General features: G+C 42.0%; 1 protein-coding gene across 1 annotated transcript in view; it reads left to right on the top strand.

Annotated features, from left to right (window-relative positions):
- The window catches only part of LOC118075436 (cytosolic phospholipase A2 epsilon-like), a 36223-nt gene extending 23091 nt beyond the window's left edge, over window positions 1–13132 (top strand). Inside the window, exons 16-20 of the mRNA XM_088659075.1 lie at window positions 375–482; window positions 2163–2357; window positions 10314–10480; window positions 11124–11310; window positions 12739–13132. Coding sequence (XP_088515201.1) covers window positions 375–482; window positions 2163–2357; window positions 10314–10480; window positions 11124–11310; window positions 12739–12971 — 890 coding nt within the window. The 3' untranslated portion in view covers window positions 12972–13132. The remainder of the gene's footprint in view (window positions 1–374; window positions 483–2162; window positions 2358–10313; window positions 10481–11123; window positions 11311–12738) is intronic.
- Window positions 13133–13852: the final 720 nt, after the last annotated feature.

Here is a 13852-nt window from a genome sequence, read left to right on the forward strand (position 1 = left end):
CACTCACACGGTTTTACTATATACTCCTCTTTCACACAATTCTGATGGGAATTAGAACTTTACTACAGGCTTTTTTCCAGCCGGAACTCAGTTCTGGCACCTCTCACCATTGCCATTATAAGAGAATAAGGGAGGCATTTGTGGTGAGTTCTGGCACCTTCTTTTCTAGAAAAATAGCACTGACCACAGGAAATAGTAAATACAGTAATTAGTAAAATATTAGTGAACATGACATCCATTTCAAAACAATAAATTAAAGGAAGAAATGCAACAGCCTCTTTACCTTCACCTGGAAATTACATCAAAGCTAATTAAAAATGTATCTAAATATCAAATGGTTTTTATTTTACTTTTGCATTTTCTACGCTTCTCAGGCATGTGGAGTAATATATATTCCCAAAGTTTGCTGGATGCATTGTATTTAGCTGACTGTTCAGAAGACTTCTGGCACAGGTGGACAAGAGACAGAGTGGTGGATATTGGTCAGTAGAACATCATTTCTTCTTTGGTTAATGTACCTTGGGCTCTGTCATGGGCCACGCAGCACTGTTGGGATCAAGCCTGGGTTGGCCGGCTCTGATGGAGGAGGAAGAAACAGGGATAGAGCTGAATTGGTGGAACATGGGTTGGAGGAGCGGGGTGGGAATCTCTCCTTTCCACTTCAGTCGCTTTGGAAGGGAGAGCAGGATGCTGGCTCTCTCTCTCTCTGACCTTCCTGCAGAGCAGAGAGCCTTAGTGGAGACTGGGGAAGACTTTGATCAGCTATGGCGGGAGCCTGAACAGGAGGGTGCAGTCTTGTTGCCTATAACCGGTCGCCACCTGCACAGATGGGAGAGCCTCAAATGACCACTCCATACCTCCTTTTAAAAACTTTGGGGGGGGGGATGGGAAAGTTCATTGGGACACCTGCTCCGGAATTGTGACTCTAGAGCACTGTGTCTACTGCTGAGCCCATGCTTTTACCTGCTTAAATAAATATATCTTTCTTCCAAGTAAGACATTCTAGGAAGATCCACATCATACATTTAAAGTGCACACAACGGACATTTAAAGTGCACAACTTCCTTTCAAAGAATCTTGGGGACTGTGATAGGAGGCAATTCCTAGACGTTAAGGTCCCTTTGCCCTCCCCAATAAAATATTTGAGGGGACCGAGCCCCCACTAAGTTAATGGGCATTGGCCTTCAAATGGTACAGGTGAGCCCAGCCATGTGATTGATTATGCAGGGTGGGGCTTACCTGCCCCTTGCAATATTTTATTCATGTTGGCACCCCTGGGAACAGTAGTTTGTTAAGGGTACTGGGAATGGTCGGTCTGTGAGGAGGAAACTACATTTCCCATCAGGGCCGCCTCTAGGTAGAGCTCCGGTGGCGCAGTGCGCCAGGGCGCAGTGCCGGTAGGCTGGGCGCTGCGCTGCGCAGCTGCGCAGAAACCATGCTGCACCCTGTGAGGGTGGGGGCGCCGGAGCGATCTCTGCCCCTCAGTGCCAGGGCGCCCGACCTGCTCGAGACTGCCCTGTTTCCCGTGGTCTTTAGCAAACAGTTGGATCTTATAATTTATAGTTAAATGCCATGATTTATAGTTAAATGCCCAAAGCTAGTAAATTACTTTGGCCTATTTTGGATAATTAAAGCAGAGGATAATTTAGGGGAGTGGGACTGTATGACATAGAGGTTGCTTAAAAATGGATTGAATATTAAACAGGCTAAAATATAGCCCTAGCTGATTTTAAAGGCACACAGCAAAAACATGCCCTTTAAAACCTTAAGTATTGTTACTGTTAATAGTAGCAGCAGAAAAGAGGTAAAAAGGTAAAGGACCCCTGGGCAGTTAAGTCTGGTCAAAGGCGACTATGGGGTTGCAGCGCTCATCTCACTTTCAGGCCGAGGGAGCGCACAGAAACACCATTTACCTTCCTGTCGCAGTGGCACATATTTATCTACCACACTGGTGTGCTTCCGAACTGCTAGGTTGGCAGAAGCTGGGGCAGAGCAATGCGGATTCGAACCCCCGACCTTCTGATCAGCAATCCCAAGAGGCTCAGTGGTTTAGACCACAGTGCCACCTGCTCCGCCTAGTAGCAGCAGTAGCTTGTATTGGTACTACCAAGGTGCATTTTGAGTAAGGGATCTAAACAAAACTCTCTTGTGTTCCACAGAAGATGGTACTCTGCCCAGCATGCCTCGCCGGCCAGATGTGCAGCCAACACGCCTCTTCACCCCCAGCGGAAGCCTCACCGATGTGCTTAGAGATGTTGTAACAATGCGGCCAATTGTTGCACAATATCACAATTTCATGAGGGGCCTCCAAGTCAACGATAAATACTTGGAGAATGACAGGTTTTCAATGTGGAAAGGTAATTCCCTTGCACTCATTTACCTAGATCTCTTCCCCCTTTTTCTTTTCTTTTGTATTGGATATGTCTTATGATCCTCTCCCCACAGAAGCCTGTGCACACACAGCCAGCCATCCAATCCAGCTGGGGGAGGTGTTGCCAGGGGGGATTGGCCAGGTAGAAGGAGGTAATCATCCAGTGCACACAGCAGAAGGCGAGACATACCTGGGTAGCAGCCGACGGCTCCAGAGCTTTCCCACCCTCCACTCCCAAAATTAATGCTTACATTACAGGTTAACCCCTTTTTTCTTCCGCAGGCGTACACGCACGCAGGCGCTGCTACGACAAGGCCGCTGTTGAAGGGCCGGAAAGGACTTTCCCTGCATTGGCAGGTTTCTCCTTTCCCGTAGCAATTCGTCACACGTTTGGCGGGTGCAGGCCTGGGGCAGAATCCTCTAGTCATTTAGCAGAATGGGGGGGCATGGGGGAGGTGACCCCCCGCCCCCATTGTGGTGGTGATACCAGGGTTCCCATAAACGGGGTCTAGGGGGGAGGCATTGACCATATGCCCAGAGGTCGTCATTGCCCTCCCCCTCCAGCGACGGTGAAAAGGGGAGTGGGCTATCTGCTTGAACATATGTTCTCCAGAGCTAGCCCAACCCCCACATATGCTGGATAACCCGGAAATTACCCCGACCCCCGGCTGGGGGCTGGGAAGGATAAATGCCCAATGCCTGAGCCAAGGTCTCTCTACATCTGAATCTTAAAAAAGTTGTGACCAATTTTAATCCCATAGAACGTTGTCTGCTGTCGTTATTCCGCTCGGGGGCTGCCTGGGGTTTGGGGGGGTCTCCTCCTGACCGCGCAAAAGTTCCCTGATCAAGGGCCACATCCTTTTCATACAATCATAGAACATAGCTGCCAAGTTATCCCTTTTTTAAAGGGATTTTCCCTTATGCTGAATAGGCTTCCTCGCGAGAAAAGGGAAAACTTGGCAGCTATGTCATAGAATTGTAGAGTTGGTTGCGAGCGCCGGCGGCTGTGGGAGAGATTCCTCCCAGTCCTTTGAGGGGTTCTGGGGGGTCTGCAGAGCGCGCAGCCCCCCGAAACTTCGGATAGAGAGTTCCGAAGGCTTGGGGAACCCGGCAGTTGTCTTTTTTTTGCCTCCCTTCCCCCCGAAGAGCTCTAATAAGAGTCCGAGAGCGGGAAGGTGGAAGGCACGGCACAGCGGGTACAGCGCTTTCCCTTAAAGGAGAAGCTCCGTTTACTGGCGGCGGAACAGCAACCAATCTCCTTCAAAATCTACAATATCAACATGGAACCATCTGGCCATCGTGAGTAATGAATCTAAAAAGCTTTTAAAGTCTCTAATTTGGACGGATTTGGTCAAAGGGGAACCTAAAATTTATGGAGGTCGGGTTCTTCCCTCCCCCCTGTGGAAGATTGAAAGCAAAGACAGTCTCCGCAGCACTTTAACCATAAAGCTTTGTAACTTTATTTCTTGGACTTTGAACTATCTAAAAGAGAGCAGGGCTCTGGAAAATACCCTGCAGTGGACAGCAATATTTACATTTGAGATTGCTTGCTCAAACTGGAAGCGGGACTTCGTTCTGATCTCTCTAGCCGTTCGCCATTGTGACGGCACAAAAGAAATTTCCATATGAACTTCTGTTTACCCCTTGACAGGCTTTGATCTGCCTGCAACTTTCCTTGGAGGATTTAAGGATGTTTCCCCCCCCTATTTTATAGACTATGCGACGTATCGACTTTTGAGCTATAAAGTGACTGTGTGAAATATTGTTCCTTTGCCTTGTTCCTTTGTCTTGAATTATTTTAATGAGCCAGTTTCAGTTTCAACATACAGGCAAGCATACAGAGACTGTGTTATAAGTTAGCAGTTTGGAACTTTCATGCCAGCATTGACCTTGAAAAGACTGCCAGCTTCCACTTGTTTATACTATTTCACTGATAAAAAGACATCTGGACTACTGGCGGTGAAAGAGCTCTTACTGACTGACTTGAAGCAATCTATTGAGTGGAATTTTCCGCTGAACGGCTTGCTCTTTCACTAGACTGAATGGTTTATATTCTATTTTGTTGCTTTGATTAAAAGACATCTGAACTACTGGCTGAGACAGAGGGCTTAAGGCCTAAGTTGGGACTACTATCTGAGTGGAAATTTTTATTGAACTGTGTGCTTTGAGATTGGATTGATTGGAAGTATGGCTGGAACAGAGACTGGCAAAGAGACTGGCAAAGGAAAGAAAAAATCATCCATCTCTGCTACTTTGGAGGAGCAAATCTTAAGTGCTCTTGATCGAAATTCGAGAGAACAACAACGGACTACTGAGGAACTTCGAAAATTGCGGGAGGAAGTGGGTGCAATTTCTAAGGATATTGCGCAGGTGAGAGCACAGGTGACTGGTGTGGAGAAGAGACTGGACCATCTCGAGGAGGAAAAGGTACCTGACTTGGAGAAGCAAGCCTACAAGACCAAAGTGGACTTAGCTTTTGTACAACTACGTCAAAAAGAAGGGAATCTCAGGATAAGAGCGTTCCCAAATATTGAGAAGAGTGATTTGAAAGAGGCAATAATTGAAGAATTTGTGAAGGCCTGGAACCTATCAAAGGAAGAGCTAGAAGGACAAATGATAAAAGCATTTAGGTTTGGAGCAAAATCAAAAGGAGACAAGAAACTGATTAGTGATTGCTTGGTGTCATTTCAAACAAGAGAACAAAGAGATAGAATTCTGGGCCTACACTACGAGAAGACCTTAAAGGTGCAAGGAGCGCCAATAATAATTTTTAAAGACCTTCCAAAAATTTTTTTGGACCTGAGATCCCAATATTCGGATTTGGTAGCCATCTTGAAGAGACAAGGGATCAATTATAAGTGGGAATTGCCGGAGGGCTTGAATTTTCAATTTCAACAGAAAAAGATAAAGATCAGGTCAGAACAGCAGAAGAGAGAATTTCTTCAGCAACACGAGAGAGAGTTGTCAAGAGTTGGGTTAGCAACCTCCACCCCGGGCCAACCAGGACACCCGATTGAGTTGGATTCAGATTCCTTCTTGGGAGCAGGAGCTGCGGCAGCAATTTAGAGATGTCACTGAGGATTTTGTCGTGGAATTCGAATGGCTTGAATTTAAAACGGAAAAGGAATGAAGTTTACCATACCTTAGCAAAACAAAGATTGGACATAATATGCCTTCAGGAAACTCATATTACAAGAGCACATCAAAGACTTTTAAAGAATAATAAATTTGGAGAAGAATTTATCTCTTCGGATGATGTCAAAAAGAGAGGTGTGGTGATTTACGTGAAAGAAAAATTAAAGCCAAAGTTAATATTTAAAGATGAAGAAGGGAGATACGTAGCAGTGGAAATCTCATCGCAAGGCGAAAAATTGTTGATTCTGGGAGTTTATGCACCAAATGATGGAAAATCGGAGTTTTTTAAGAAATTACATATCAAACTCTTGGACTATTTGGATTACAAATTATGCTTAATGGGAGACATGAATGGAGTGGTCTCTACATTAATGGACAGATCACAAAGACAGTCTTGCACCAAAGAAGGAAGACTACCAAAGTCTTTCTTTGATTTGATTGAAAATTTTGATCTGATTGATACTTGGAGATTGAAAAATCCATTGGAAAAAGACCAGACTTTTTTCTCAAATTCTCAACAATCGTGGAGTCGTCTCGATTACATATGGATTACAAGAGAGTTAGGACCAAAAATAAACAATGTTGAGATCTGCCCAAGAACTTGCTCCGACCATAATGCTGTACTATTAGATCTAAGGGTATCTCTCCAGGGAACTTTCAGATGGAGAATGAATGATGCGTTAACAAGAAATGAGAAAGTAGTGGAGAAAGCCCAAAAAGTATTGAAAGATTATTTTGAGATAAATTTAAGGACTACAACGGAGAAAAAAATTGTATGGGATGCCAGCAAAGCTGTGATGAGAGGATTTCTAATTCAACAAAATGCTATAAAGAAAAAAGAAGCCAATGCAAATAAAGAAAAGATTCTAAATCAAATGAAAGAAAAAGAAAAGAAACTGAGGGAAAATCCTAAAAATCAACAGGTGCAGAAAGAAATTAAGGCATTGCAAGTTCAATTTTCTAAATTGATGAATCAAGAAATTGAATCTAAAATTAAATGGATGAAACAGAAATCCTTTGAGTCAGCAAATAAATGTGGAAAGTTACTGGCATGGCAATTGAAGAAGAGGCAGAAATTGAACACTATTGTAAGTTTAGTGCAAGATGGAAAGCATCTGGAGCACCCGACAGAGATACAAAAAGCTTTTCAGAAGTATTTTAAACAATTGTATAAACAGGAAAATCAAAATAAAGAGGAAGTGGAGCAATTCTTGGACAAATTTGGGCTGCATAAAATCCCAGAAGAGAACAAATCCCTACTGTCTCAACAGATATCAACGCAAGAAGTGGAATATGCTATACAACAAATGCAGTCGGGCAAGACCCCAGGACCGGATGGTTTGACAGATGCATATTATAAGACAATGAAAGATTGGTTAGTTCAACCTTTGAAGGATTTATGCAATGAAATTTTGAATGGAGGAGAGGCCCCTGAATCTTGGAAAGAGGCTTACATCACTCTGATACCAAAACCGGACACAGATAGAACGCAAGTTAAGAATTATCGCCCAATATCCCTACTTAATGTGGATTATAAAATATTTGCTAACATTTTAGCCTCCAGATTGAAAAAGGTTTTGAAAGACTTTATACATCAAGATCAAGCTGGCTTCCTTCCGGGGAGGCATTTGAAAGATAATATTAGGAATATAGTTGACATTTTGGAAATGCTGGAGCAGAAGATAAACAAAAAAGCCATTTTTATGTTTATAGATGCGGAAAAGGCGTTTGACAATATTTCTTGGCTATTTCTAAAAAGAAATTTAGAAAAAATGGGAACGGGCAATGGTTTTCTGAATGGAGTAAAAGCAATCTATTCAGAGCAAAAAGCTAAGATAATCGTGAATAATATGGTGTCAGATGAGATTAGAATTGAGAAAGGTACAAGACAAGGGTGCCCTCTCTCTCCTTTGCTTTTTATATCGGTCCTGGAAGTCCTGCTTGACAGGATTAGAAAAGATGATGAAATAAAAGGTGTAACTGTAGGGAAGAGACAATATAAACTTAAAGCCTTTGCGGATGATTTGGTGTTAACTTTACAAGATCCAGAGTCCAGTGTTCAGAGGGCTCTGGAAGTTATTCAAGAGTTTGGAAGGGTAGCAGGTTTCAAATTGAATAAATCCAAAACTAAAGTACTAGATAAAAATTTGAATAAGGAAGAGAGAGAGAAATTGCAAGAAACAACTGGTTTATCTTTTGTTAAAAAAGTGAAATACCTTGGAGTGTATATGACTGCAAAAAATTTAAATTTGTTTAAAGATAATTATGTGAAATTATGGAATGAAGTTAAGAAGGATTTAGAAACGTGGACCAACCTGAAATTGTCTTTATTGGGCCGTATAGCAACGATTAAGATGAATGTATTGCCAAAGATGTTGTTTTTATTTCAATCATTACCAATAATTGAAAAGCTGAGTTGTTTTAAAGAATGGCAAAAGGTGCTATCAAAATTTATATGGCAAGGGAAGAAGCCAAGAATCAAATATAAGATATTGACTGATGATAAACAAAGAGGAGGCTTCTCTCTACCTGATTTTAAAATTTATTATGAAGCAGCTGCCTTTTGCTGGTTGAAAGAGTGGTTTACATTGGAAAACGCTGATATTTTGGACTTAGAAGGTTATGATAATGTTCATGGTTGGCATGCATATGTGTGGTACGATAAGGTTAAGGCCCATGGAAGTTTTAAAAGGCACATTGTTAGAAATTCACTGTTCAAGGTTTGGTCCAGATATAAAGATTTATTAGAAAGAAAAACGCCAAATTGGCTCTCGCCTTTGGAGGCCAAGGTTCGCAAAAGATTAAATATGGAGACCAGTTGGTTAAAATATAGAGATTTGTTGATTCAAGATGGAGACCAATTTAAATTAAAAACATATGAGGAGTTGAAAGGTAAATTGGATGATTGGCTCCAATACCATCAGATAAATGAAGCGTTTAAAATGGATAGAGTAATTGGCTTTCAAATTGAGAGGTCAAAGGTGGAAACAGAATTGTTAGAACCTAAGACGAAAATACTCTCGAGAATGTATAAATTGCTGCTAGAATGGCATACAAAAGATGAACAAACTAAAAATGCTATGATTTTGTGGGCAAAGGATGTGGGACATAATATTATGATAGAGGATTGGGAAAAGTTGTGGAAGGAAAATATTAGATTTACTGCGTGTAGTTTATTAAAGGAGAATATAATGAAAATGATGTACAGATGGTACCTTACACCAGAAAAGCTAGCAAAGATTTACCACAACAATGACAATAAATGTTGGAAATGTAAGAAAGAAATAGGTTCATTTTACCACATGTGGTGGACATGTCCACTGGTGAATGACTTCTGGAATAAGATTTATAATGAACTTAAGAAAGTGCTAAAAGGCACATTGGTGAAGAGACCAGAGGCATTCCTAGTGGGCATTGTAGGGAAGGAGATTCCCAAGAGAAAGGTATCCTTTTTCATGTATGCCACTGCAGCTGCGAGACTGTTGATCGCTAAATACTGGAAGCAGCAAACGTTACCAACGATTGATGAATGGCAGATGAAGATGATGGAATTTATGGAATTGGCAGAGATGACCGGACGAATCCGCAACCAGGGAGAACAAGCAATTGAAGAAGAGTGGAAAGATTTTAAATTGTATTTAAAAAAATATGCTAAAGTAATATTTTAAGAATAGAAATTAAGCGGTAAATAAATCTGTGGATTAGGTAAAAGAGGTTATTTTAGAATAGAAAATAAGAATTTAGTATTAAAAGTGAATATTTAGAGGTAGAATTTGCTAAATTGGAAGTGTGTTTGAGAAACACAGGGACGGGAACCCGAGGAGGTCCCAATATACACTGTGATAAAGATAAGTTATATAGTTTTCTATTTTTTCTTTTTTATTTTTTGGTTTTTTCTGTTTTTCCTGACTTTTGTATTTTTGCTTTTTTGTATATCCCCCATCCCTTCTAAACCTTTGTAAATCCCTTTTCTATTGTGAAAATCAATAAATATCTATTCAAAAAAAAAAATGGAAGGGATCCTGAGGGCATCCAACTCCCTCAATGCAGGAATCTCAACTAAAGCACCCATGACAGATGGCCATATAACCTCTGCTTAAAATGAAGGAGACTCCACAACCTCCCAAGGGAGTCCATTCCATTGTTGAACGGCTCTTACTATCAGAAAGTTCTTTCTGATGTTTATTTGGAATCTCCTTTCTTGTAACTTGAAGCCATTGGTTTGGGCCCTAGCCCCTGGAGTAGGTGAAAAGAAGCTTGCTTCATCTTCAGCTCTCTCCTTGCATTGTTTATTCTGTTATCACCAGGTTGGGCACGGTTTTCCTTTTGAGTGAAGGCAGAGGCAAAGTAGGTGTTGGGCAGTCCTGTCTTCTCTCCGCCACCCAATAGCATTTCTCTGTCTTCTCCACGCAGAAGACCTAATACTTGCAGTCCAATTGGACCAATTGCAGTCATTAACAGTCGTTAACAGTCATCAACAGGTTTACCACTCCTATCAGCCCATCACCCATTCCCATCACCCCCCCACCCTCTGACTATACATAAGGGTCTGGTGACTTCTGTTTCAGTGTATCTGAAGAAGTGTGCATGCACACGAAAGCTCATACCTATGACAAACTTAGTTGGTCTCTAAGGTGCTACTGGAAGGAATTTTTTTATTTTTATTATGAATAAGTAAATTAAGGCTGCACTGTAGTATCATTAACCTGTTAATGATACATAATTAATTGAGTCCTCCTGGTCTTTAATAACATATATGAGTTTTCTTTGCAACATTGCATATAAAGCTAAAGAATTTGCCTTTCAGATACTGTACTAGATAATTTCCCCAACAAGTTGAATGAAACACCGGAATATTTGGGACTGACAGACACAGCTTTTTTCATCAATACCAGCTGCCCACCGCTTCTGAGGCCAGAGAGGAAAGTGGACCTTATTTTGCATTTAAATTATAGTGGAGGATCACAGACATTGGTGAGAAGATTCTTTTTATTATCTTTAGCAACTTGACCATAACCATTTGTCTTTTCATTAATTTTTCTACTTCAAATATTAACAGAAGACTGGAAGAGCTTGAAAAAGAACTCATCCTATGCCATATAGTTATTTGATGTAGTTTCACATTTGGTATCAAAATGGATTCTTTTTTCCTTCTTCCAAGTACGACTGAGTCATATGGAGTAATGCTGGGGGGCAGGCAGGGGGTCCCCATTTCTCCCTACCACCAAAGATGTAGCTTCAGCTTTTTTACACAGTCTTCTTACATGGGAAGTAATGTGGAGAAAGATGGCTTTGCTTTCTAATCCTCAGTATTTTCATTGAAAGAGAGTGAGAACAAGCAAAAGAGAAACAGCCCCTGGGGAGAGGACAGTGGACGTCCTAGACAGACTGGACCTTGGACAATTATCATTGTTTCCTCCTCCTTCGTCACCATTTTATAGACTCATAGTGCTAGAAAATCTGATCCACCTACCTATGCCAAGACAAGAGTACTCATACCCCAAATATCCCTGATAAGTGCCACATCATCCTTCTAGTGCAACTACTAGCTTTTGAGAAAGGAAAGCTGTAACCATATCTCTTTGGGTTCTGATTTTGTTCATGTTTAACGCTCTAGCCATTGGATCTAGCTACAAAATACTATGCGGAGCAGGCCATTCCATTCCCCAAGGTTGTGCTGACAGATGAAGACAGGAAGCATCTCAAGGAATGCTACCTCTTCGACAAAGCAGAGAGTCCAAAGGCTCCCATATTGCTGTATTTTCCCCTGGTGTGTGATACCTTCCAAAGATACAAAGCTCCTGGTGAGTAAAGAAGAGCAATAGTCTTCCTGAAGAGGACATGACTTTCTTATCTGCTTATTTTCATGACTGACACCATTAAAAATATATACATTATGGCTGGGGTCAAAAGAGATAACATGTGCAGGAGAGAGCAATAAAGCTCTCTGTATACCCAGACTTTCCCTTTTGGACAATGGCACTCTATGCTGCTCAAGTGAAAAGCCACTGCTCAATTTGAAAAGTGTGTTGTCACTTTGGCAGTAGCAAGCACTGCAGTGGAAACAAAAGAGAAGCTCTGGGTATGTGAGGTGCTGTCCTCCATCTTTGGGTCATGGACCCTGGGTTCTATGTAGCATCCCCACTTCAATCTGTCTTCTTTTGTTCCACTGGCTTGTCATCTTTTATCCCCAACCCAAGTCTCCTTCTAGCTTTTAGCCTTCAACGTCTAGCCTCCAACCCATTCACTCAGCGCTTGTTGCGCTGCTGCGTTAAAAACCAAGATGAATGTGGCAGATGGAGATCTTCTCCCCTTTTATTATAAATACAAATATAGACCATAAACGCAATTGCCCAACCATCACAACCTCAAATTGGATTCAGTTACCTTCAAGATTTTCCTCATCTCATCCATTCTGACAGCGTGTTTTACCAAGATGAGGTTGTGTCAAATAGCCTGGGCAGAGATTTCTCCCCAGTTTCTCGCCGGAAGCTGAAGTGGCTGAGCAATTAACAGGCAGACGAATATGCTCATACTCTCCTCTCTGACTCCTTGAAAAGAATGTGAAGCTTGGCTGCTCTTGCGAGGCACTACACCCCCACCCCCACCCCTCAACTTAGTTCAATGTTCTAATTTCATTAGAAGTTATTGACCAGGAATGGGGGGCCTGTGGAGAACCAGTGTGGTGTAGTGGTTAAGAGTGGTAGACTTGTAATCTGGGGAACTGGGTTCACGTCTCCCCTCCTCCACATGCAGCTGCTGGGTGACCTTGGGCTAGTCACACTTCTTTGAAGTCTCTCAGCCTCACTCACCTCACAGAGTGTTTGTTGTGGAGGAGGAAGGGAAAGTAGAATGTTAGCCACTTTGAGACTCCTTCGGGTAGTGATAAAGCGGGATATCAAATCCAAACTCTTCTTCTTGTTGTTGTGGCTCTCCATATATTGTTCGACCCACCAGCCTCAGCCAACATGGTCAGTGGTCAGAATAGTGAGAGTTATAGCTCAACGGCATCTAGGGTGCCAGAGGTTCCCCAGCTCTGGTTTATCTAGGGGTGGCATTTTCTGAAAATCCTGATGTTGAGCTTATCCACACACCCCCAATTCCTGTCTTTCTCCTTGATCTTGAAGCGAAGTGAGTTACTTATTTTACTGATTCTACTAAAATGGCAAAAAGAAAATTGCATATCATATGGATTATAACACACATTATTTCCTTCCATCTTGTTTCCATAGGTGTAGAACGCAGTCCTAGTGAGATGGAGGAAGGCCAAGTTGATGTCAGCAGCGAAGTATTAACCCCATTTGCTACTGGCATGCTGCAGTATTCAGAGGCTAATTTCAACAAGCTGTTAAATTTGACCAACTACAATATCCTCAATAATCAACATATGATTCTTCAGGCTCTGCATACAGCAGTGCAACGAAAGAAGCAGCAGAAGCAACAGTCTCTATTACTCTCTTCTTAACCCTCTCCAAACGTATTTTCTGCATTTTCTGCCACTGGCCAGTATTACAGAAATGGGAAGTTGCTAATTATTATTTGTGATTTATGTGCCCCAAGTGTACCAAGGTGCTTTGTTATTTTGTTTGCATACAAATATCATAGAATCATAGAGTTGGAAGAGACCACAAGGGCCATCCAGTCCAACCCCCTGCCAAGCAGAAAACACCATCAAAGCATTCTTGACATATGCCTGTCAAGCCTCTGCTTTGTTGTTTAGTCGTTTAGTTGTGTCCGACTCTTCGTGACCCCATGGACCATAGCACGCCTCTGCTTAAAGACCTCCAAAGAAGGAGACTCCACCACACTCCTTGGTAGCAAATTCCACTGCCAAACAGCTCTTACTGTCAGGAAGTTCTTCCTAATGTTTAGGTGGAACCTTCTTTCTTGTAGTTTGAATCCATTGCTCCGTGTCCGCTTCTCTGGAACAGCAGAAAAATATATTTGAACATGGCTGTCATATCACCCCTTAACCTTCTCCTCTCCAGGCTAAACATGCCCAGCTTCCTAAGCCGTTCCTCATAAGGCATCGTTTCCAGGCCTTTGAAATATGGTAGGAAACAAATTGGGAGATAGTGACCGAGAGATATAGTGATCTGCTCACAATTGCTCACCAATGAGGGGCTGGAATGTGGTCGTCTTAGGCTCAAGTCCAGCACTACAGAGGCTTTGCTAAAATATAGACCTGAAGTATATTGCCTCAGCAACCGAAGCTTAATGACAAAAGCAATTGACAAAATGCGAATATCTATAATAGGCCTCTAAGCTTCAGGTCTTCGGTTTTGTTCATAAATGCAGGATTGATGATGGCAATATGAAGCAGCCATTACTGATCAAACAAACCAG

Source organism: Zootoca vivipara, chromosome 1 (genome assembly GCF_965207765.1).
Source record: "Zootoca vivipara chromosome 1, rZooViv2.hap1.1, whole genome shotgun sequence".
Lineage (NCBI taxonomy): Eukaryota > Metazoa > Chordata > Lepidosauria > Squamata > Lacertidae > Zootoca > Zootoca vivipara.